Raw genomic sequence first — 27,876 nt, 5'->3', positions numbered from 1 at the left:
AGAGGCATTGTCGAGTATCTACGTCGGCTAGCTCGGTCTAGTCGTCTATCTAGTCGATAGTGCGGTTTGTGCTGCGAAAACATCTGTCACAGACAGTTTTACAACTTTTACTAACAATTTTTTTAGCATTTCTGAAACTTGCTGAGGGGTGAGGTAAGGTAGTGTCATTACATGATAAGGCATAGTATGTCAAAAGGCAACGTTAAGTGGTATCACGGGTGTCACATGGTAAGATGTTGTCCTTAGTCCTGTTCGTGAATATATATGCGACCGTTACTTATTATCAAGTGAGCTAACATGTTTTCCATTTCAATTATGTAATAAAAAAGAATAGAAGATTAAATTAATAGTTTCTGAAACTATTTCATGATGACTGCAAAAAATTCTACCGTATCTCCATTTTGTTGCGGTATTTATTACGGTATTGTTATGACATCTCCCATTTCTGTTAAACCGTTGGGGCCCGTTGTGGAAACGTTTATTGTTTTGCGGTTTTCATAGGTTTGCGACGGACGAAACAGATGGCTGTTTGTATAGTTGTGGACACAACTATGCATAATTGGGGGATGCTGAACAATTTCATATAATGAACCGGTACGAAGTTTCATAATGATATATATCCTCACACTGAACCCATAAACTTGTGAAAGTATCTTTATAATTATATACTAGTATTACAGTATAGCGATCTTCCCCGGCTTTGCACCGGTACATTAATAGTTGAGATCACGATTTTTTTAAATAAAATATAATTATATCGTTTCCATACTAAAGATTGAATCTATTATCTATATGATATTCAATAATCAATCAAAATATCTTAATTCATGTAGGTGCTGAGCTGGTAAGTTAGATAGATAGCTATATAGGGAATTTTAATAATACCATAGGTACAATTTTTTTTACAACCTGCAGATATACATTTTTGAATAAAATATAGCAATATTTAATAAAATTATTCCTTATGGTAGATATATTTTTTAAAATGCTTATACTCGGGCTTTTACGATTAAAGTCTGTGTCTACCACGTATGTTCTAACTTAGAGAAATATTGAATGATTGATTTTTATTCTTTATTTGGTTCTGTCCGTATATTCATTAGCAGGACAGAAAATAGTTTATATCCTTCGCCATCCTAAATACTACGTATATTTGAGAAAATATAACGAACGTATGAGCAAAATTCAATCAAACCTATCGTGAGTTTGACTCGTTTATATATTGTATTCACAAAACTTTTCCATCAGCGACCACCGTTTCGGTTTCATTGTATTGAAATTGTACACATGATCCATCACAATTGTTACAGGTTTGTTTATATTTTAAGGCAGGTCATAATCGTCGTGACAACACATTATCGTTTGATTGCTGGGCACAGGTACAGGCACACTATAAAAGAATTAATTACACTATTTCAAGTACTTTTTCACTGTAACTTTTCATATATTAATTTACATTTTCGTTTTTAATGCTGATCTTAGGCTTCACTTCGTTTTTTTTCCTTGAAAGTAAATAATATATAAGACGAACGTGAGAGAGAGACAGAGAATGTTGCTTTTTATAGATAAAAAAGTTTTGAAAATAGTTTAAGTATTTTTTAGTACTGTTACTTAATAATAAATCAAGTTTTTTGTAACAATAGCGTCGATTACTAATCCTAAACTCTTATGGACTTTTGATAACATACTGGTATATATAGTTGGAATATAACAACTATTTAATAATTGTTAAAAAAAAATTAAAAATTGTTTATGTATGTATAATTTCCATGAGGGCTAACAAAAAAGTAAAAAGTATGTATATATATATAAAAAGGAGGTATCAAAATAATACAAATATTTATTTATTATTTGAATAGTAGACAAGCTGCCAGTAACAGTCAGTAATCTACATATATATATAAATAAATCCCATTTCCCTTGGTCGCGACAACCCGTCTTAACGACTTGACCGATTACGCTAATTCTTTTTTGTTATGTTTGTCATTGTCAGTAAGTTACTATGAAAGAAAAAATTAAGAAAGTTGCACTGATTCTTTTTTTATTAATTATACCAATGTGAATTCAATATTCATAGTTAAGAAAGGACAACGTCTGTCGGATAATATAATCTGAAGTACTTGGTAGCTTTCAGAACTAAGAAGCCAAAATTGGCCTTTTTTAAACTCTGGTTAACCACCTAGTAACTATTAGACCTCTGGAATGGCAACGCATGAGGGGGTGGTGTCACATGATAAGTTGATGTAGTAGTATAGTCCTGTTTCTGTATTTAGGTGACGGTTACCGCTTCCCATCAGGTGACCCGTCACTTTGTTTGCCGTTCCAATTACTAATATTCTTAAGGGTTGGCAACGCGCACGTGACACCATAGTATTTCAGGCATCCATAGTCTATAGTAGACATTTACCATCAAACGGGGCTTATACATGTTTGCCATCACCGTAGTGTATAAACAAAGAATACTTTATTCATATACAACGATGATGGCAAACAGTACTATTCTACTACATCACCTTATCATGTGACACCCGTAATACCACCCCTCGTGCGTTGCCATTCCAGAGATCTAATATTTATATCTCTTATCCTGTAATTTCACTGTTAATATATATAGATATATTACGTGTATTAACAATTTCGGTGATTTGGTAGTTTGGCACATTGCTTTCTTTACCCATGATTTAATTTTCACAACACAAAATTTGTATAATTGGTATACCTCTATATTATCATTGCTATATTTCATCTGCGTTTTTTACGTATATTATGTACGCAATTTCCAAAAATGTGTCAATACATGTAGTCACTTTCTATAAGCATTTATGAAGAGAAGGATTCTTTATTTAATTACTAGTAGCAACTCGTCCCTGTTTCGTATGGATGCATTACAAATCTTTGAGTTTCTCGGGTGGTTCTATACCATTACACGCTTGTATTATACACATAAACCCTCATCTTGAAATACTCTATCTATTGCTGAAAACTGCATTAGAATCTGTTGTGTAATTTAAAAGATATAAGCGAACAGACAGAGGCGGTGACTTTGTTTCACAGGATGTAGAGATTGTTACTTAAATCGTGTGATGGCAGTGTGATGTTAAAAATAATTTATATTTTATTTATGCTAGAGTATAAAGTAACGGTTTTCTTAAAAACATCATGTTCTACTACTTTGCTTGTATTTTTTGCATAAAAGATCCATTGTGCAAGCAACTCTTAAAGCGTTTATTATTTGAGCGGGACACTTAATCCGCATTGTTGGATATTCTCTCAAATGAAATGCAATTTAAAAACCTTTTAAACTACTAACTGGAACGAAGTTTAGATAGGTATTAGCATTTGATTATTCTTTTGTGTTTTATAGTGACTCGGTAGTCTAATAATTTAGCATATCGCTTTATTCCAATGGTAGCGGGTTCGATTCCTCACACGGTACGAGCATTAAAGTCGAAAGCATGAAATTAAAATCTTTTAGAAATATGCAATAAGTGATCATAGTGTTTATCGACAACACATAATTGTAACCAACCACTTTATAATAAATGAAACCAACTTTAACGTTAAAACTTTAAAGTCGATTTTCAAATGTTTTTATTTGAATGAATTCTGTTTTACAGCGTATGATTTGTATGTATGTACTAAGAACATCAGAAACAAATGACGTGCAAACATGCGATGCAGTCACATAAGTACGTCGTTAGTCCGCATCATGAGACCTGACCCACTTGTTTCAGACATTGAGGAATATGTATTTGTAATTTGCAACTATAAGGGACGGAAGGGGGGGGGGGGCGTGGTTGTTAGTAATGAGGATTGGTAATAATAATAACCATTATTATTTTTTATTTATTATATAATATTTTTTGTTTTTTTTCGGCAGTAGACTTTTAGCTCACACACTCAAAAAAAAGTAATAAAAATAACACACACACTCACACTCATTGCATTTATTTGGTTTCTGCCTGTAAATGTGGTTATAGGCACGAAGCGTAAAAAACCAGTATTGCCAAAAATGAGGCACAGGATAAGAAGAAAAATAATGATAAACTATTGTGTACACAGAAAAAAATAAGAAAAACAGTAAATAATGAAAGTAATAATACATGGCGGTCATATCGCTATAAGCAATTTCTCACTGACAACCTAGAAGAGAGGACTTATATACATAAAATAGGCACATATAATATACTATATTTACTTAACGAATAAATATACGTACATAAATTAGGTGTAAGTATATATACTACATATTATAGAATTATTTTATATTTTATTGAATTTGGTGTTATTTTGCGGAAGTCCATTTCAATGCTTCATTGATTTATATTGTTTTGTTTAATTCCGCTAGCATTGCCATGTGTGAGACCACAGATATTCAGTACGGAAACTTCAACGTCGCTACTGAAAGCATTACGACCTTCTCTATTAGATTACTGATCAAACCGACCGTTATTTGGTCTATACCCATAGATCGACATCCATACACTGGCCTCCATGCACCATTATTATTGAATTTTTAGTGAATTCTCAACTATGAGCTAACTGACTAAATTTATAACATTTCTGTGGATTAATGATCTCGAAGTGACGTTAAATAATTTCTGTATACCATTAGAAAAAAACGTTTATTTCATCTCAGTTAAGTATTACAAAAAATAAATATTTTTTAAATATTTTATAAATAATAAAATATAAATTATACATTTAATAGTTACGATATTTACAATTTTAAGTATTTACTTATATTAACATTTAAAAATATTCATAATATGTAGAATTATATGTACAGTGTGTATCTTAAAAATAGAAATGGGAATTTCATTACATTAATGGCATATTTTTATAATGAGTTTCTACATACCTACCTATTAAAAAAAACAATAGAAAAGCGTTATGTTCTAAGGCTTATTTTGCTATTTATAAATAGGCATTTAAGTAGATCAATTCAGTATGAAAATGGTAAAATAATATCTATGTATGGAATATAAAAAAGTATATATACATTTTATAAAGTATACATATTACTACACATTTTTAATAGAGATCAATAATAAGGACAGTTTTTTTTAAACTATTATACATCCTTTCATACGCCAATTTACAATGTTGTGGCTTGCGATACTCATTACATGTATATATACATATATTTTTTAATTCTTTAATTACGTGATGTTATTAATCTCCTTTTTTACTTAATTCCTTTTCAAGTTTTAATAGAAGGATTAATTGTTTAATAACAACAACAATTCTAAAACTAAGATTTTGGCTGGAATGTTATTTTATATATCAACGTTCAAATAGCAAATTGTGGTTGATACTAGGCACACATAAATCATATTTGTTTAATCTGTAATTACGTGTTCTATATTTCCTTCATAAGTTCACACTTTTTTCACTAAAACACTAGTTTTTCAAAATTTTCAAGACTCAAGACTTCGTCTTTCGCTGTCTCTTCTCCTACATGCTGACTCTTCATCAGTTCATGCCGCTTCGCTGCATCAGGTGATCGGCTCAGCCGGTAAGGGTTGAAGTTCTTTCCCCTTATTCAGAGGACTGTTGCCAGGTTCACCATCACCACTGTTACCGCTGGTAATTGCCACGGACGTAAGTGGAACCTGAGAAATATTATCATAAATATCCTTAAAATGTTTATAAGAGGTAGACTGTAAATCTCGTAAGTCACTCGGCATTAAAGATTAAACAGCCAAAAACTAAAATATTTTTAGTTCTTTAACATTTATGTCTGATTAACGTCAGCGAGTGATCTAAAATGTTAAATTACTTCTATTCTATTAAATTTCTCTATAATACAAAAGTGTTTATATAAATGGAATACTGGATGTTACATTCACTACATGTACGGACAACGTGACTTGGATACACGTTACATGATATTAGTAAAGCGAGATAAAATAGGGTCGTTTGGACGCGCGCATAGACACTTTATATGTACCATTGTAAAGGGGATGCTAATATCATTGTGATAGAGGTATTCCGGTGAATATAAGATAAAAACGTTTTGGTACGTTAATATATACAATTAATAAAATCATAGTTAAGTTTCGTTTACATTATGTTCTAGCGGTTTAGCACACCGCTTTACTTCCACTGGTCGCGGATTCTTCGCACGGTGTAAACATTTGTATTCATGAGTATGATTGTTTGTATCAGTTTGGGAGTTTTATATGTATATTATGTATGTATTTACAAAAAAATAGATATCTATATAGGTATTTATATCAATTGTCTAGTACACATAACATAAGCTAGCTTAACTTGGGTCTACATTTTTTTTTTAATAATCATATCTAAGTATTTAGTATAGTAGTATTAAGTATAGTTGTTTTTATGTCACCCATAACATAAGCTCTGCTTACCGTGGGACTAGATGGCGCTTTGTTAATTGTACCGTTTTTACGAAAATTACACGGATTTTTTGATGATGATTGATGAGATTTCGCAAACTTACAGTTTATATAGATAAGGAGTACAGAATGTTAATATGTTATTAAATTATGCTTAAAAAAGTACAATAAATACATAAAACAAAACATTACACACTACTGTGTATTTGACACATCTACGTATATAATCTTTATTGTTAAATTCGGTGATCAAATTGATAATAGATCAATATTGTTTGTCTTTAATATTATGTACTAAATGTCCAATAATTATGGTCAGAATTTCGACCACTGGGCGACCACGCCGATTGTTGAGAAATGCAGAAATATACATGAGCAGGTACGAGTGAAGGTACTATATCTTACATCCCTACAACATCGCGGATGTTCACATGAATAAAATCTGAATACATACAGTTAATTTTGTATATGTGACATATAAAATGTTACATATCAAACATTGTTATCAAAGCTCATATCATTATTCATGAGAATCAAAATTCAGTTGCGGTTTGGCTTTGATACGAAAATGGAGTTTTATGTTTATGAAATACAGTCTCTAAATTAACGTATCGCAATTTTATACCAGTAAAATAAAAGGTATAGAGTCTGTTAAAAATATATTTCATCATTTTAACTTTTAATGTTTGCTGAGTTGTTTAAACAAAATTTAGAGATCTAAATTAAAACCTCTGAATTTTGATATCTTTTTAATTAAACGATTCCTTATACAAAAAGAATAGCAAACGGGTAGACAGTCTACTTGATGGCAAGCGTACTAAGGACATCACGTTCGTTGTAGGTATATCCAGAGGACGAAGATGTCATGCCGTTTATTACTTTAATCAGAAACCGGTTTTCCTATATTGCATACTCCCTTAGGCTTTATATTGTAGTATCACTAAAGGAATTAGAATTAGAAATATTTATGATTCTATCACATTCGGAATGCGGTTTTTGCAAACAATTCGGGCCAAGAAGTCGGTTAGTGCTCTCGAGTACTATTAACAGAACTATATCCTTCGAAAATTCTTTAACAATGAGTTTCGGACATGTATGAAAAATGTAGTATATTATTAACATAATTTTGATTTCGGAATTCGTTCTGTAACGCTGATTATAAATTTTCCACATGGGAAGAATTGGCAAGGATGCCACATACAATTTTAGTCCTGTATTCACGGAACTTTGTAACACAATAATTGTCATGCATACGTGTATACGTACAAATATATTTTTACAGTACGTAAATTATTATAGATATTCCGCTACAAAGTGTCAGATTAAAGGTCACATCTACTGAGTTTCCATTTATATTCGTATTACGATTAAATTAGATTAAGTACTTAAAAATCGACACAATACACTTTACAAGTGAATCTCATTTCGCTCGAATGGGGGATCTGACCACAAAGAAATCTAATTTACCGTCCCCTTGTGAAGTGGTTTACCATCGCTGTAGAATTGTTTTCTTAATGATTCCATAGGAATTTAAAATTTTACTTCCAGAGAAGAGAGAAGAATGATACTTTAATGTAACCCAGAAAACTCCGCATATTATTATGCAGTAAAAAAACGTATATTCTTTTAATTGTAGAATTTATCTGATTTTAAAGTAGGTTGATGTTGGCGATTTTATTATTAAAAGTTTATACACTGGTTGAAAAATAAAAACATAATACAGTACAGGTAGAATATAAAAACTTATTTATAGTACTTGTAATAAAGGCGTTACAAATCTGTAAGTTAAATATTTAATCAACCAGAGAACTAAGGTGTCATGCTTCTGTAGGTACTCTGTAATTTCACTGCCTTATATCAATATTGAAACAGGAAAATGCATCTGTTTGCCATGTAAAAACTTTCGTTGTAAATATGGCTCTTAATTAACTGAAGACGCGTATGTTCTCAGATAAAGAAAAAAAACCTACAAAGCAAGCTACTTGGTATTTGTATCAAATGTCTGTCTAAGCAGAGCTTGTGTTATAGTACCTATAACACAAGCTCTGCTTAGCTTAGCTTAGCTCTGCTTTGGAACTAAATGATGCTGACATGCTACTGAGAAAAAAATGTTAGCCGAGAGAATGTCACCGTGAGAAAATCACTATATGAAGAAAGAAATTTTATAATTTAATGAAAGTTAATAACTGTTTAATATATTGTATTAGAAACAATGGAGCTAATTATGAGACACGTTTCGATCCCTCTATTGTTTGGGGTTGAACACGTTATTGTGTTTTCGTTAATTGGCTTTTAAACTGACTGATCAACACAAAGCAGAAACCATAAAGATATTCTGCACAACCCTGTTATTTGAATTACATACTAGTTACTACCTACGATTTTGTCTACATTATTGTATGAAATATATTTTTTACTAAAAACTGCAGTGAAATAGCCTCGGTTAGCCGTTTAGTCGTCAAAAGATGCCAATGAGACCAACTCACTTTTGGATTTATAATACTAATAATTTTAGATGCAACTTCATCTGCATGTTTTTGGATCATCCACGTGATACAATATATTTTCATGCTAAATTCCATTTGTTACATTTTCACGAGGCTGAACGGAGCTTCCATTCAGTCTCGTGAAAATGTAACAAACAGTCAGAATAATACTTTGTATTTTTAATATTAGTAGGGATTAGTAAGGAATTAAGCACCAAGAAAAATATGTAAGTTGTTTTGGGAGCAAGAATTAAATAACTTGCAATAGTTGAGTAGTGTTATTCAGACTATTATAATATAGAAAGACTCATCAAAAGTCCAAAAAGTACGAATACCCAAACTATTCTGGTCACGTCGACGTGTGAAGTGAATATTGTTTTGTTTCAGATACTATCGGCTGAAAGAAATGTGACACGACTTCGATATAAAAAGGGGAATCACGTACCCTATATGTCAAGGCGGGCGACTGGAAAATTGGTAAGTAAATTGGTCTTGGATATAAAATATTCGTTGATTTTTTTATGTGCTCGGAATGCTAAGCAAGCTGACTGCCCATCTGATGGTAAGTGATAACCGTCGCCTATATACATAAATAAAACTACGGACAGCGTACGTGCTACCATTTCGTAGGACTAAGATGTCTTACCTCTTATCCTATAATTTCACTTCCCTATCTCTAACCCTTCAACAAAAACCTATCTGATAAAACACGCGGCTTGGTGGCTGAAATAGGCGGGACTGAGGTACATAGACGACTTTTTAATAATAATAATTACTACACTGGACCATCGCAGTTTTTCCCAGCTCAAAAGCACTAGGTATGAACTGACGGTAGATTTGACATATCATAAGAGTCTGAAATAGACATACAGGAATAAAGTTATATTTAGAATTTTTATTTTCTTTAAAATGTTAAATTCACACAGCGTTATCTTGTCCACTTAGATGCTTTTTTTGTAATTACATACTTAGTGTACATAGAAAAGACATCCAGAAAAAATATTAACACAAACAACTAGACGTTCATAAACAGCGCAAATGTGAAACATGAATAAATGATTTTTGATTTGAATTTGTGTTTGAGTATCAAAAATAGATTGGGGGGGGGGGGGGGGGGGGGGGGGAGTTTATAGAAACTGTGACATAGTTTATGGATAGTTCCTTTCTTGAATTAGTAATTATATAATCTACTAGCTTTTGCCCGCGGCTTCGCTCGCGTTAATTTATCCCCTTAGGGGTGGAATTTATCAAAATCCTTTCTTAGGGGATGCTTACGTCACAGTAGCTTTATGCATGTAAAGTCTCACCCGATGGGTTTAAAATTGACAAAGTTTCATACAAACTTTCATCCCCTATTTTGTCCCCTTGGGGGTAGAATTAATCAAAATCCTTTCTTAGCGGATGCCTACGTCATAACATCTACCTGCATACCAAATTTCAGCCCGATCCGTCTAATGGTTTGGGCTGTGCGTTGATAGATCACTATGTCAGTCAGTCACCTTTAAGTTATATATATTTAGATTGCAATACATACGAGAGAGGAAGTATGAAAGTCTCGCCTGTGTCGAAGAAGTTGAAGAGTAATCGTGTATCGTAGTATGGGCATGTAATGCTTCGAAATGAAGATAATATTTTAATTAAGGTGTTACATATGAATGTGGTTGGTTATAAGGGCAGAGAAAGCCCAAAAAGAGATGTTACTGTGTGAAATATGATATTGTAAGAAAGGGAATAAATAACGAAATAACTGCGAACAAGGATGAATGAAAGAGAAAAACCTATGGTCTAGCGATTTAGCACACCGCATTAATTCCGATGGTCGCAGTTTCGATTCCTCGAACGGTACAAAAATTTGTATTCGTGCGTTTGATTGTTTGTATCGGTTTTGTGTTTATTATGTGTGTATTTACAAAAAAAAATAGATATCTATGTATTCATATCGATTGTCTAGTACACATAACATAAGCTTTAGCTAGCTTAACTTGGGTCTACATTTTTTTTATTATTAAAGTGTTTGCGCTTGGTCTTACCTCATCTGATGGGAAATGATAGCAGACATAGGATGTAGCGTGCATACCCAGAAGATATCTATTTTCCATAGACTTGAAGAAGATATCAGGATAATTCACACAGCGCTGTGTGAATTGTCCTGAGATTTAATACATACGTACCATAGACACTGCTGTACATATCTGTGCGTCGGACTGTCTCGGCGGCGGTGACAGGGATGCGTCGTATCGCAAATCTAATTGTAGCATAAATAAGGCCGCGGCTAAAGTTGTCACAGACACTGAGAGCTGGGCGCCCGCTACCCCGACGCAGGTCGTACTCCCACACCTGACAGAAACAGGGTTTACTAATATACTAATTGTAAACTGCGACTTTGTCTATTTTTTAGTACAGAAAAAATTACGTACTTTCTTATCTTTATAATATTGTAAACGCGAAAGTTTTTGAGTATTGATGTTTGTTACACTTTCACGCAAAAACTACTGAACGGATTTTGATGAAACTTTACAGTAATATAGCTTATGCATCAAAATAACACACTGACTATATTTTATACTAGCTGTTCCTGCGCCTTCGTCCGCGTGGATATAACTTTATTTTTCTAAAATAAAATACTTTTAAAATAAAAATAGCCTAAGTTACTCCTTATTACATCAGCTATCTGCCAAAAAAGTCCCGTCAAAATCGGTCCAGCCATTTCAGAGATTAGCCGGAACAAACAGACAGACAGACAAAAATTGTAAAAAAAGTTATTTTGATGTATGCACCGTATTTATATTCATATACATGTAATAAAAAACGGTTATTTCAATATTACAACAGACACTCTAATTTTATTTATATGTATAGATTGAAATATAACGCGGTTGAAAAGGCGAGCACAGCTAGTGATACAATATATCTTCTTTATTTTAAATCCGTTTAGTTGTGGAAAGATATAAAACATATAAATTAATGGTTAGACAGACACACTACGTCCACGTAATATTTGTTTTATAAACGTTAAGTGGACGACGACTAAAATAAAGTACTCTAAGTTGCTTCTTATAACATTAATTATCTGCTAGTGAAAGGCCCGTCAAAATCGGTCAAACCGTCAGAGATTACCAAGTACACAGAAAAAGACAGACAGACAGACCATTTCTTTAATTAATTTTTTGATGTAAGTCTTGTATATAGGTACTTTCACATGCATTTAGTAAAAAAACTGTTAATAAAATGAAATTAGAAACTAAAGAGCAGTTATATTTATTTGTATAGACTAGCTATTACTCGCGACTCCGTCTTTTCCTGAGAATTAATGTATATTGATTCACGAAATGTATATATACATATACATTTCGTGAATCGAAGAGAAAAACATATTACGCCAACCCCAAAATAAATGGGATAAGGAAGAAGCAGATCATATCATGTCAAATTATATTAATATTTGTGCAACCGTTCAGTTGTGTAAAGGTAACATATGAACACATAGACATACTTCGTCTTTATAATATTAGTAACTGTTATATATATTTATACACTTTATTGGTACATGGTCAGCACCACCCTAATGGAATCTGTCTTACTTGACTTTTCTTTCCACTTTATAAGATTAAAAACGTCAATGTAGACACTTTTTAATCTATATTTAATAAAAATGTAGCCGATCGCTGTAGGTAGGAAGTATATGAGAAAACTATTATGCCGGGAATTTATTAACCTAATAGTATTGAAATATAGATTTTCATATTTTTATCTGTTTGTTCTAATCTCAAAGACGGTTTAAATCAATTTGGTGCTTTTTTCATTAATCTACAGCGGTAATTTTCACTTTTAATTGTGTGTTTGTATTATTCCAATGACACAAATGAAAAAGTTATACGCTTAGTCGTGGGCTGAGCTAGTTAAAAATAATATTTGAATTAACTGACGCCCTTGGTGGTCTAACGATATAGCACACCTCTGTACTTCCTATAGTCGCGGGTTCGAATACTCGCATGGTACAACCATCCATGGTCATCGTGTTTTCTATGTATATTATGTATGTACCATATTTTCAAATAAAAATTGTATCTAAGTATTTATATCAGCTGTTTAGTACCCATAACACAAACTCTACTTAGCTTGAGATAGACAGAGGATATTATTATTATTATAATTATCATTGCTTTTTTACAAGTACTTACCCAATATTCATTAAAGACCTAATACAAAACGCTAACATAGCTATATGCGCCGCCAACGCAGCTGTCCATAGCAGGGTAAGTGGGACGGCCGCGCATGGGGACGGTCCAAGTACTCTCCAAGGGGCGCCCCAGGCCCTCGACGATCTCGATCTAGCCGAGACCCAACCGCCGAACCCTCGGCTGTAGTACACAGATGTCGCTGTAACATTCAGAATAAAATAACATGGCTGACTAACTTATCTAGTCTGCACCAATAATCCCAAAGGCGCGCAATCGTGAATGTATTTCAAATGATTCCAATCTCTCTGTCTTGAGAAATACGGGTTATCTACTTTGTGAGAAGGACTCATAATTTAGATTTAATACAGAAATGTTCCACTTGTTATATATAAATTCTATAGTTATTTTATACTATACGGGACATCCTGCTAGCTATATAATATAGGTCTATTAGGAATCTATACCAATATTATAAAGATTATATTTTGTTTATGAGGAAAATAATCTGCAGAACGACAGCATTATCAATTTAAAATTTTTCTCACTATTTTTTATATTTTTTTTTATGAATGAATATGGAATGGTACAAGGGCCTATACTAGAGGTACTCGCTAACGAAAAAGTCTATATATCACAGTATGTATTGTTATCTTATCTATGATATCAGTAAGGATGAGTTTCAAATGGTTGAATTTAAGCTATCCGTATCGTCTGTATGTAAATAGAGTGTGGATAGTGGATGCATTATTAATTACTTTGTATACAGGGTATCATACATACAAAATCTAATTAATACACCATACAAAGACATATTATAATAAATATATGGTAACAAGTAAGAAATTTATTAATATATATAATATTACACGTGTATTATTATTAATATTTTTAATTTTTTCTTTTACAGATGCGTTTTGCAGTGGCGAGGCACGTTGGCTACATTAACACTAGCATTATTTCTGATTACTAATAATCACCTCTCCCCATTCTTTAAAAAGTACATTATTCAAGAAAGACTATATATTATGTTAATTTATACAAAACTCAAGTAACGGTCCGAAGCTGAGACAAACTACTGTACCTGTTAAAATATTTGATGACAAGATGAGAGATGCTTTCTCGCTGACATTGTGACTGGTCCCTTATCCCCTTTATTCCTTTGTGCATCGAATTTCAAATTAAGATTAAAACGGCTAAGCGATAGCTATTATAAAACCGAGCCAGGCATTCTAAACGAGGTCGCAACCAAAGGATAAGGATTTTGCTAATTCCAGCAATTCAATTGTAACTCTTAGTAGATATATTTGTTTAATTCTACTTAATTTATAATGTAGGTGTCTTAGTTTAAGACATCAGGTTATTAAATACGAAACATGTTTTATACAAGCTGTACCCGCGGTTTCACCCGTATGAAATTTATAGTCTATGTGTTATTCTGATGTATAAGTCATATCACTGTAAACTTATATAAAAATCCGTTCAGTGGTTCTTTTATTCTATTGCATTGATCCGTACGAGAGTTAAATAGAACTATTATAATCCACAATCATTGAAAAACGACTCGGAGATTGGTACAGTACAAAGTAAAAATTACAGTCCAATTTTATACATATATTTTTAAACTTTACGTCGTGAGGATTGTTTTAGATTCTATTTTATTTGTTATTTCTTATTTTTATAAGTGTAGTGTTGTTTTTTATTAATATATTAAATGATTTGTTAACATAGAGAATGTTCGAGATATGTAAATTGGTACAATATATTAAACTATTAATTTAATACATCAGCTCGTATCACAGATGCGCAGTTTATGGTAGAGAGGACAATTTTGATGTCATAGCTACTGTAACATTTATATTTTATATTCTTTATCTTCCAAACCTTTCTACATCAAATATTTTCCAGTCTAAACGTATGAGAGTACAATGCAAAGCGATTTTTGCATTCAGGTCAACAGCGTAATACGAACGACAATGATCTCGCTCCATGCCCGTATCTAGACGATCTCTTTGGAATAGATAACGACGTGTTGATCAAAGTAAACCCGCTTGCTATACATATAGTAACAGTTCAATAATGTTGTTTTTAGCTCTTGTTTATTTCTAAGTACTTGACATTTATCATTATATTTCGGCTAATTTACATATAAAATAATATCTTTTAAACTACAGCCTATGTGTAATTCTGATGTATCAAAATCGATTCAGTTGTTTTTACGTGAAAGAGTAACAAACATCCATCCAGACTCACAAACTTTCTTTTTTATAATATTAGCAAGATAATTATAGTTTTTTCTAAATAGAGCAATTTTTTTTATTTAATGGATTATTATTTCGTTCATTTCCGCTATCATAAACAAAATAATATTAGTCTTATTTCTGGACGTGACGTAATATAAAAGAATATTTGCTATGGCTGGCTTTCTATAATTATTGATTATTTATTTATGTTTATAGTACCAGTGGATATTTTTTTAACATTGCATTTATTTCTTGTTACAACAATCACCAGTACAACAACAAAACATTCCGGTTTCGTCCAAGGCTGAAATTTGGGAAATCTTTGGAAAGTTTTATTCTACAAATCGTATTTTCATCATAAATTTTGTATAGAACTTTCTAACTCGAACTCTCCGTCAGTTGTGCCGATGTATTTGATTTTTTTCCTTTAGTCGACATTTTGGAGATGAAAAGAAATGATAGTACAACGTATTCTTACATTGACACCGTTTTGTTGAATTGTGATTTTTTTTCCTTTTAGAGATGCTGTCTATACTCCCATACTAAACATGTTAAAATGTGTTAATCTGTCTGTAACTTTTATTATAAAATGGCTGTGTGGATATTAATGACATTTGACATAAAGATAGATAGTATTACGAGAGCTGAAATAAGCTTACTAATTTAATATCTTTTATCTTAGAATAGTTTCTCATACCCCTTATCATGCCTCCTTCCGGACTAGTGTCTGGAAGGAGGTGTGATAATGATGAAATGCTATAAACTAACAAACAGCTTATTATTAACAGGTAAAAAATAATAATAATAATAACCCCAGGATAATTCACACAATGCCATCTAGTCCCAAGTAAGCGGAAATTCTGTTATAGGTACTAGACAACTGACGTAAACACTTTTTTGTACATACGTCCACAATATATGTAGGAAGCACCCAGACCAATAAATCATACTCATGAATACAAATGTTTCAACTCTGCGAGCAATCGAACCCGCGACCATCGGATGTCCAGTGTTGTGCTCTACCGCTAAGCCACTAAGGCCGTCTAATTTATCAATTGTGTTTATTTTTTAGTTGTTATTTATTATATATTTTTAGATGTTTTGCAATATTGAGTATGGTGTAAATTCAGACCACTAAACAGCACACACGCGACAGTTTCATTTTTCAAAATGATTAATATACCCGCCTTTCAATTCGAAACTATTAAAAATAAAGTGGACTTTTATATAGGTACAAAATTCGTTTCCATATCTACGAATAACAATGACGTATTGCTTGATATCAGTCGGTGGAATCTATTATATTATAACGGTGGTAAAATTTAGGGCATATACATTGTAGAATCTAGAAGTGTTGTAAATTGTGAAGTATAAAGTGCAAATGGTTTTTAGGTAAACCAATAACGAAAGAATCGATGAAAATTAAAGAAAGAAGTTAGAAATTAGTGTCGTCCTTTATAGTGTTTACATTCTGTATTGCTCTATCCATAGGTGTGACATATTCCTCGGAATAAACCGTATTTATATTTACCCTTTCCCTTACACCCTGTCCACCCTGGAAATAATCGTGATAAAATCCGAGTGCATTCGTCACGATAAACAGACTGACTCGACTTCATCCTCAATATATTGTTCACGGAATACATTCCACGTAACACTATTATTGAATTATGTGAGACTAGCTGTGCCCGCGACTTCGTTCGCGTAGTTATCGTTGCATTATCGTTTTCCCCGTTATTGCAACATTTTTCAATGATGCTTCGCTTCTATTAGTCGTAGCGTAATATTATATAGCTTAAAGCCTACCTCGATATGGCGAGTAATCTATCGTGCATGGTGGGCTATCCACAAAAAATATTTTTTCAATTCAAACCTGTAGGTCCTGAAATTAGCGCATTCAAAAAAACAAACTCGCCTTAGCCTTATAATATTAGTATATAGATAACAGTCTTTTATTACGAAATACTGACCTCAAATATTCTGAATCTCATCACAAATGTAGATATGTTAAGATGTCCTCACCTGCAGCAATCACAGTGACAGCCCCGGCTGGTACTCCCAGCCCTAACTCTGGCTTCTGTCTCTCTTCTAACCAGCCGACCGCTCCCACCACCAATCCACCGATACCGCATACGATCTGGCGAGATAAGAGGAATACTTTAGTACGAAATATGTAATTTTTACACAATATCAAACGCCATTTCATTGTAAGAAAGAACTAAAAAATATATAAAAACGAGCTGACTCGGCAAACGTTTTTCTACCATATAAATTTTTTACCGATCCAAAAAAAAATTATGATCTAATAATTAGAAAATTGACGAATTCTATATATATACATTGAAGCTACCGGGAGCTCACTAAACTCTAGTCTCTACAGCTCTTCATGATTTAGACACTCATACTATCCATCGATTCGTTACAATAGGCTACCTGAAATTATAGTCACCCTATTACATCCCCGGTGACCGGCTAGTGTGAAACGGTAACGCAAGTATCATTCCATTAGCATCCATAAAAAGCACTAGATACGTTAATTTCCGAATAAATACACTGTGAAATTTATATTATACGTCCTTTGATAGTATTTATTTTTCATTTTCCATCACAGTTCACATACTCACATATATTTTTACACCAACTATTTTTACCAGCATACGAGATGGGAAAACATGATAATGAGTCGATATCCGGCGTCGAGTACCCAGTAATCGTCATGTTTGTTTATAACGAATTTTATCAACATAATATGATTCGAGATTTAGTTTTATGCGTATCCAAGCAAGTATGTTTTTTCGTGACCATAAGCGTTTCATAGTAGCAGCGGTCGAAGAAAAGACAAAAGACGAAAAGACTAAGAAAGAACGAGTAGACAGATTTCCCTGCTTCTAATATTGCTTACATCCACGGTTATCTCTAGTCAACCAGGACATTTATAGCAGCGAAACATCAGGAATTATCGTTTTTATGTCTAACCCATAAAAAATGTAAACAACATTTAGGTTCTTAAAAATCGACGTCATAGCCGTGCAGTTAATTTTTAACAATCAAAATACTGATAATATGACACGTAATCTATACAAATAAATATAATTAAAGTAGTTGTTTATAATTTCAAATTAACAGTTTATCACTAAATATAAATAAAATACAATACAATATACGGTACTTACATAAAAAATGTTACTAAATTTTTATTGTCTATCTGTCTGATTGTTCTTGTAATATCTGAAACAGCTGGACTGATTTTAACGGAAATTTCACTCGCAGATAGAATGTTATAAGTAGTAACTTAAGCTATTTTTATTTAAGTAATTTCATTTATTTTAATTCCACACGGACAACGTCGCAGGTAACAGCTAGTTATAATATATGAATATAACATTTTCTGTTTATTTGTTCCATAAATCTTTAGGTCTTAGTCATATAATCACATATATAAAAATGTCCTTTTTGCTACAAAGTAACTCGAATACTAGGTTATTTTTTTGTTTACGAAAGCAGTGTGTTCTAGTTTTTTGTTATTAATGTGTGCTGGAAAAAGTCATATAGTAAGCTTTTCTCTACTTATATGTTAATACTAGCTAAGCCCGCGGCCCTCTGTGTATTCTTTTTATAAAGATTGTAATAAAATAAATACAAAATTCTAAATGTAGTCTACTACAATACATTAGCGAAAAGCTGCACCTAACTTCGTCAAGGCGTTTCTAAGATTAACGCACACAAACATTTATAAGAACGAACGTACAGACGAGGAGACTTAAGTTCTAATAACTCTTGTTTTGGGTTGTACATTGTTGATAAAGTTCTCCAATAATAGTTTTTCTCGTATCTTATCATATAGTATCTTTCATATAAAGTCAGCGATCAGTTCCATTTTTATTATATAATATCTGTCATCTTCGACTACGTCCAACTGGATTTTTTTTATTAAAAAAAATTCTAAAATAATAGTGACCTAAGTTACTCCTCAGATACCATTCGCTATCTGCGACTGAAAGTTCCGTCAAAATCGGTCCAACCGTTTCAGAGATTAGAAAGAATAAAGAGACAGATTTTTTCTATTGATATAATAAATATATACATACTTACATATGTATTTAGTGGTAAGTTGTTAATTTAAAATTACAAACAGACACTTGCATTTTATTTATTGGTATAGATGTGTATTTCCTAACAACAGCTGTCGGTTATAGAAAAAAAAATCATTAAGTTATGGTCGCTATTTTATATTTACAATCTATTTAAGATTCATGCCTTTTGAGAATTACAAACTACGCAGATGGTGTTTACGATCAATTTAAAAGTTTCCAGTGCACAAATCGAAATCGTGAAATAAGTCGACAGGCTAGCAAATACGACTATTCCAGTCTATTGCATTGCTCAGACCCGTCGGCACTGAGATTTATTCATTGGTTCGTACTAACGGAGCTTGTTATAAAAATATATTATATACAAGTGTTTCTTTAGTTGGCATTCTTGGTTGGCATTTTTTTTTGGACAATTAACACATCGCCATCTAGTCGTAGTAGTAGAGCTTGTGTAATAGGTAGACAACTGATATAATTGTATATATTTTTTGTAAATACGTACAAATATACGTAGAAAACACCCAGACCGATACAAACAATCATACTCATGAATACAAATTTTTGCACCGTGCGAGGAACCGAACCAGTGACAATCGCAACTAAAGCGGTGCAAACCGCTAGATCACCAGAGGCCACCAAGTTAAGCATGAATTTAGTCTCGACACTATTTTTATTATACACTTACTTATATACTACTAAACTTATATACATTTTATAAACACAAATAAATAAACTTACATATTAAAACATATATAGTATATATACTACATGATGTATATATATAAATATTGTACCGTTAATAAATAAATAATTTTGTTTTGTTATTAGTGCTATCTTTTAACATGTAAACTGATACACAAAATAGTTTTTATATGAGTCCTAAAATCACTATTGGAGTGTCGCTTAGTTTAATAATTCGATTCAATAGTCTTGCACTAAACATGTTATTGCGTGTCATCAATATTACTGATACTTCGTGTGTTATGTACGTCACGATATTCACCTCTGACTACCCCATATAGCATAACAGTTGTGAATGTATTATTTTTTTTAATTAAGGCTGTGTAAAATGTAGTAATTTAGTTGCTACATGTAACTAAATGAGAATATACATTATTGGTATGCGAACGACGTCGGCCAGTCGTCTGTCCTTGTTTACATATTGTAATTGCAACTTCCATTAAACTTTATCCTCTTTTTAAACATTAGCCCTTTTTTGTTGTTAATTACATGATAAATAGAAGAGATAAATTAGTTTATACTAATATTATAAGAATGTAAAGTTTGTGAGGTTGTATTATAAGGAAGTAGGCTGATTTAAGACAAATATTTTTCATTATAGTATAGCTATCCCAGCGAAATTTCGTTGTGTCAAATGTTGTGTACGACACGATATTCATAGTCTTTGACTTAGCATAATAGTTGTGAATGTATTAATTTTTGTAACTGAAGATATTTCATGTTGTATAGACTATAATAATTCAGTTGCTACAGGTAACGAAATGAGAATATACATTATTGGTATGCAAACAATGTTAGGCAGTCGCCTATCCTTGTTTACATAGTGTAATTGCAAATTCCATGAAACTTTGTTATCCTAAATTTAAACATTATCCCTTTCACATTGTTAATTATATGAATATTAACAAGAATTAAATTTATCTATACTAATATTAAGTATAAAGAGTCAATTTTGAGAGGTTATAGGGGTAATTTCTGGATGTACTGATACGATTTTGTAAATTGGTTTTACAAATAGAACGTTACTTGTGAGTGTCATATTTTATGTTTATATTTTAATATAAATATTAAAAGGTATTTTTGTGGCAGTTGTAGTAGGCATGAGTAAGCTAGTTTGAAATAAAGATAATCGCTTAAACACGAACTTAATTTGTGATAACAGTCTCTATGCCAAAAAAATCGTTGTGCTGTACTCACAATCGTTTTATATTATATTTTCTTTTTGTCAAATCAAATAATTTGCTAATACGAATTGGACAAACTAGTTAAATTGCAAAAAGGTGTAAATTATTCTGTTTTTGCTAATTTCTTGTTGTAATTAGAAGGAAGCAAATTATAGATAAGTATTTGTTGTATTTAACAAAGTCGATACTTGCAGAAGTCGATATACCCGCGCCTTAGTGTGCGTGTACATTTAGTAGATTCAACTATAGACATTAATCAAACAATCACAATAAATAAAATATCAGTATAAGACGCCATTTGTTAATTTATTCCTGAATTTAAAAGAATCAAAATACATGTTTCTATATTTTTGGGGGATAATTTATTTTCTTTACCCTAATTTTGATTCATATTCAACATCAAATTGTTTCACAATTGTCAATTCCTCCAGCTGCTCTTGCATAACACCTTACCACACAAACAGGTTTTACCTTGTGATTTTACAAATCTTGTAAAAAAATGTTATAATACTCGTATAAGACTTGTACAAATAAATCTAAACCGAACTATTTCGGAGGGAAACAAGAATATAGTAGTATGTAGTTGTGATAAATCCTCACCGAAATTACGGCTTAAGGACTTAGGAGTAAATCATTATTGAGAATGTAATCTTGGATTTCCACATTTGTTTTTTTCCCGCAAGATTGTAAAGATAAATAACAAATTGGTTGTAATAATGCACTATTCCTCGTTAGGTAAATTATTGTTTCAACAGACAATATTAATTCAATAGAGAGCAAGACAGTTTATTAAAATTATCATTTATAGGATTGTTCAGATTTACCAATTTATGATATCAAGATGTACCGAATGAAATAATAGATTTTATTTTATATTTATACATAAAACTATTCATAATCAGGTGGAATCAATACAAATATTTATAATATAATATATATATACAATTCCAGTGATGATATTACTGTTGTTTTTCAATTTATCATGTAAACAGACGAATATTGTTGCGCCAAAATATATGAGTTACGGAAGATGAGTGTTTCTATTTTTAATAATGCACTTGAGACTCCATTACCTACTAGAAATCAGATTCACAATGAGCTAACTGATGAGACCTGACCGTCATCGTCATCATAATCATCCTCCACAAGTGGCATGTGAGGGCATATCGTATATAATTAACTCAGATAGGTGCACCCTTCTGCACTTATTAATAAAAATATATATAATTTATAGTTATCATAAAAAAAAACTTGTTTTTCATCGATCAACAAATACCTATTCTGAGTATTTGTTGAATGATGTTGAACAGTGTAACTAAAAATAATGTAATCAATAAATCAATGAGTAAGTAATCACTACGTCTTTACAGTAATATGTTGAGCTATTCATATCGCCACCACTTATATGTCTGTACATATAAAGAATAAACAGATGTCTGTTTGCAATCTCGTAATTAAAATACATTTTATTTCTCGCAGCCGAATGCTAACGTGTTTCCGTGGGTCTAACAAAATTCGTAGATATACTATGATATTTACTATGAGTTTTTGTTGAGTAAAAATATAGGAATAGTAAAGGACTAGCGGTTTAGTCAAAGTATAAAAAAGGATTAACATTATCATACACACATGGTATGAGGAAAATATGATAACAAGAAACTCTCAATCACTTCCTGTCAGTCTAGTTCACGAATTATTAACCTACTACTTAGCAGTAGATTCTCTTTGTTAGAATGTAGCCTCGGTAGTCTAGTGGTTTAGCACACCGCTTTGCTATCCGATGGTCGTGGGTTCGATTCCTTGCACGGTACAAACATTTGTATTCATGAGTTTGATTGTTTGCAGCAGTCTGGGTGTTTTCTATGTATAATATGTATATGTATTTATTTACAAAAAAAATGTATCCATATATTTATATTAGTTGTCTAGTACCCATAACACAAACTCTGCTTAGCTTGGGACTAGATGGCGCTGTGTGAATTGTTCTGAGATATTACAAAATTGTCCTGAGATATTATATTATTATCATGGTGGTCCGGCGGTTTGGTACATGTTTCTATTGAGACTTCCTACACTTGGACAATATATTCGTGCTTTGTTTCGTTAAATGCCTCTTACTAGACATCCGTGCGGAGAAAATGAGTGTTAGTTAGTTTTACCCTATCATGAAAGTAAAAGCGTTGTAATTTTGCCATTAAAACATAAAAACAGTTGGAATAAAAATTTATCATTATATGTTTTTGATTATTATACATACATAATACGGGCTAGAATAAAGAAAAAATGTCAACAAACGTTTTTTAAGATTAAAGCAGTGGGGTGTCTTAACCTGCCCGTCAAAGTTTACCAACTAATTTGCCAGCTAGCTTTTTTTATCAGGGAGGTGTCACTTAGATCTCGTTAAATAATACTGCTGACATCGGGTTCCTTGTTCCGAGCTGATAGAAATTCTCCCAACTTTTGATGAACAATAAAAGTTACAAACAGATTGTTCAGTGAAGCGTGGCATCGAATATTTTAACTTATAAAAAATTATTGTGTACTTAATCTTAAATAAAGAGTAAAAAGACGCATCTATTTTCGTCAAATAGACTTATATAAAAAATAGATTTCTTAATAACATGTGATTTATAGACAAAGTTAATATAATATCTATGTAAATGTCTAAGTAAGTAAGAATATCTATGTAAAAATCTAAGTAACTGGAATCCGTATAAAGATGCCTAAATTATATTATGGAAATTTGTTATGGCCAAAGAGATAATGCGTATAGAAATCTATGCCTTACTATGGATGTTTTAGGATATGCCATATTCCGAGCACTCGAAAGATTACATTAGACATGGACTCTGGCTAAGACACAATATACATAATATATGATTTTTGTTATATAATTCTTTACCCTATTTCAAAAAATGTCCTTCGCGAAGATTACTGTCCTAAGGTGGTGTATCCACAAAGACAATATTTATTATATGTTATTACTTCATATTGTATTGTAGTTTGTTATATATAAGGTATAACATATAATATAGACCAATATTGTTAGGTACATAAATAATATGAAGTTATCTGAAATTTTACAATAAAAAATAATAGAAATAAAAACCCAACAGCCGCGTCTTCAATCAATTATTGCTGCTATTATTTGACTTATTTCTACTTTTGCAGCTTATTGTTTTAACTTACTTATTTATAAGCTAACTTTGCATTTTCTCTTTTTGTTGTGTAATTATATAATATTCATAAACGACTAACCCAACGTCATCTAGTCCCAAGCTAAGCAAAGCTTGTGTTATGGATACTAGATGACTGATATACTTAATACTACATACATAATATACATAGAAAACATCCAGACAGATACAATCATACTCATGAATATTAATATTTCTACCATGCAAGGAATAAAACCCGCGACCAACAAGCGGTGTGATAAACCACTAGATCACCGAGGCCGTTAATATCTCAACACTGTTATACCTTAGTCCTTAGGAATATAAGACAAGTACGTACTATAGGCGATAGTATGTATGGACTGTATGCGTGATATAAATCAAACGATAGATAGGAATTGGTAAATATTTATAATGAAGGTACAAACAGTAGCAAGGAAAAAGTGACAATATGAAATATGACAATTCTATAAACGAAAGAAAATACATCTAAATTAGTGCAAAGAGTTTGCAACAAGACTGATTAAACCACGAACGTCAAAATGTCTGTAGAGCTGTCAAATAAGTTTATGTTAACAGCTAACAGTTCCCATTATCGTCAGTTTGTTTTATATAATAGGTAATATAATATATATAAAAGGTCAAAGTTGACTTGGAACGTATAACTAAAGAGTGTTGACGCGTATAAATTAAATTAAATGAAGCATTTTCTTTATACGAAAAGCTTAAATTAAACAGAGAATATGTGTTCCTTAAGTGTATCGTAAACAGAATCATTTAATGAACGAAGAGTAATTATATTCCTTTTGATTGTCAGAGTGCTATAAATAAGCTGCATGACGATACTGTAAAATAAATATGGCTGGCATTAACTGTAAATCCAGAAAATTTTGCAGGTGGCCTATTTTATTTGTCGCGATTATTTCAGTAACTGTTATGCTTATGAAAAGATGAATCTAAGTATAAATGAAACTTAATCACCGCGTATTAATCTTAATTTAATCTATATCTTATATATAAAATTCTCGTGTCACAGTTTTCGTTCCCATACTCCTCCGAAACGGCTTGACCGATTCTCATGAAATTTTGTGAGCGTATTGAGTAGGTCTGAGAATCGGCCAACATCTATTTTTCATCCCCCTAAATGTTAGGGGTAGTCCAGCCCTAATTTTTTTTATTTTAAGGCAAAACAACGTTTGCCGGGACAGCTAGTATATAAATAAAATTGTTATGTCTGTTTTTCACTAAATGCATATGAAAGTACATACAGTACTTAGATCAAAGAGTTAATTTAACAAATATACTGTATGTCTATTCATACTAGGTATTTATTTCTTCTAGGTCTACTTATAAAATTTGTTCTAGGTCCTTTTGACGTGAATTTCAGGGACAACTTATATTTTAGTAATTTAATAAAAAAAAGTTAAATACCATACAGAGGCGCGTGTACAGCGCTAGAAAGTAAATTTTCTATTGCTCGACTTCGTTTTTGTTTAACGTCTCTTTTAATTTTTGGCTCGGCTTCTATGCGTTATAGCGTGATGTTTAACAGTTACCAAATCTTCCTCAACAAACAGTGCAATAAATTGCGAAAAGAATTTTCTATAAGTATCATAGTTCTAGAGCTTAGAGCGTTCAAATAAACAAATTCTTTTGCTCAGTTATGTTTGTTTAAATTGTTATAGAGTATTGGATTATGCACATTTAATATAGGTATTTATAGAAATATTCTCACTTAGAAATACTATGAAAATAGTAATTATGCGTATTGGATAATTACGGACTGGTGTACATATTATTGGAGCATGATTAGATGAGGATGATGTCAGATCAATTAGTCCATTGTGGCGAATTTACTAAGATGAAACCACGATGTTTTTTACCTACCTGGTACCTGACGTGGTACATTATTAACTATACTAATAGGAAGAGATAGATTATTGGCACGTTGAATATATGTCAATATTAAGTATTCACCACAATGTCGACAGTTGACAATAGCTTTTTCTATCCATTTGAGATGACAAATGTGAAGATATATTATATATACTGAAATATTATATACATAAAAAAATATATATAGTATATCACGAGAATTCGCACAGAACCATCTAGTTCTAAGCTAATCAGTGTTTGTGTTATAATTCTAGACAACTGACACAAATGCATATATATCTACTTTTTTTGGAAATACATATCTAATATATATAGAAAACATCCAAACCAATACAAACAGTCATATACTCATGAATATAAATGTTTGTACTGTGCGAGGAATCGAACCCGCAACCATCAGACGTAAAGCGTTGTGCTAAACCGCTAGACCACCGAGGTCGGCAATATAATATTATATATACATATATTATGTGTATGTTTACCTGTAGTACACGAACTCGTAACGCTATAGCGAATGGATAAAGCTGAATACCGCTGGTGAGTTGACCGTCACCATCTTCGCACTTGGAGGCGCCACTTACAGCGCTGCAGACGGAGTGCTTTCGCGACCACATCGCAGACTTCGCGTGGAGCACTGCAAACATTTATCAGAGCATAGTATCGAGTGGAGATAACACACTAATTTGGCATCCATCCATATCATTAGGGTTACCTAACAGATTTAGAGCGTTCACACACACACACACTAAAAATTTTTAGAATAGCTAACTTATTTAGGATTGCTAAGTACCCATATGATATATTACTGCCTAAACTTATTAAAGAAATACGTGTATGGCAATAGTTGTTCATTTGCGGTATTTTCATTTAATGTTAAACATAGAAATACAATGTTATATATAAATATACAATGTAAATTAACTGAGTAAAAAAAAGAAATTCATTTGAGTTTCTTGCCAGTTCTTCTCAATTGAATTTATATACTGATCTGTACGGTAAGGGAAAAATATTACAGTAAAAAACTTGACGTTCATAAGCGACAAAAAGGTCCTACATGAATAAATTATTTATGATTTGTTTTTTTATATTGTTGCTATATATTTTTGAATAAGTCTATATCTATCTGTTAACAAAATTACCATAGTGTTATTTAGTTCTACTTAATATAGATACTATTTATTATTTAGCTTTGTCAAGCGTATTTTGCATATAACTTAGGCATAGTATTAAATAGTACAGTTCTTGAATAATACTTCTACCGATTGTGATTTTATCTTATTTAACAAAAAATACACAGTTACTTAGTATACAAAACCTAGTCAATAGTACTCATAGTATTTTTGACTAGATTTTAGTTGTAGTTCTATTTACTATATTTTTTATTATTGAGCCGAATATTGTGTTACAAATATATATAATTTAGTTTTCGGGGCATATTTATAGTGCTGCTTATACTGATTGTGATTTTATCTTTATCTGATATGTGAGCTAGTGAATAAACAAATATTTGTACTTG

The 27,876-nt window shown here is 31.8% G+C and overlaps 1 protein-coding gene across 1 annotated transcript in view; it reads right to left on the bottom strand.

The window, feature by feature from the left end:
* Positions 1-5,337: 5,337 nt before the first annotated feature.
* The window catches only part of LOC131851996 (uncharacterized), a 46,748-nt gene continuing 24,209 nt past the window's right edge, over positions 5,338-27,876 (bottom strand). Inside the window, exons 2-6 of the mRNA XM_059202559.1 lie at positions 26,843-26,994; positions 17,295-17,409; positions 13,033-13,231; positions 11,023-11,188; positions 5,338-5,615 (exon numbers count right to left, since the gene is read on the bottom strand). Coding sequence (XP_059058542.1) covers positions 5,499-5,615; positions 11,023-11,188; positions 13,033-13,231; positions 17,295-17,409; positions 26,843-26,994 — 749 coding nt within the window. The 3' untranslated portion in view covers positions 5,338-5,498. The remainder of the gene's footprint in view (positions 5,616-11,022; positions 11,189-13,032; positions 13,232-17,294; positions 17,410-26,842; positions 26,995-27,876) is intronic.

Source organism: Achroia grisella, unplaced genomic scaffold (assembly GCF_030625045.1).
Source record: "Achroia grisella isolate CSIRO2021 unplaced genomic scaffold, CSIRO_AGI_Agris_v1 utg821, whole genome shotgun sequence".
Classification (NCBI taxonomy): Eukaryota; Metazoa; Arthropoda; class Insecta; order Lepidoptera; family Pyralidae; genus Achroia; species Achroia grisella.
Note: the sequence above shows the minus strand (reverse complement) of the source record. Positions and strands in the feature narration are given on the sequence as shown.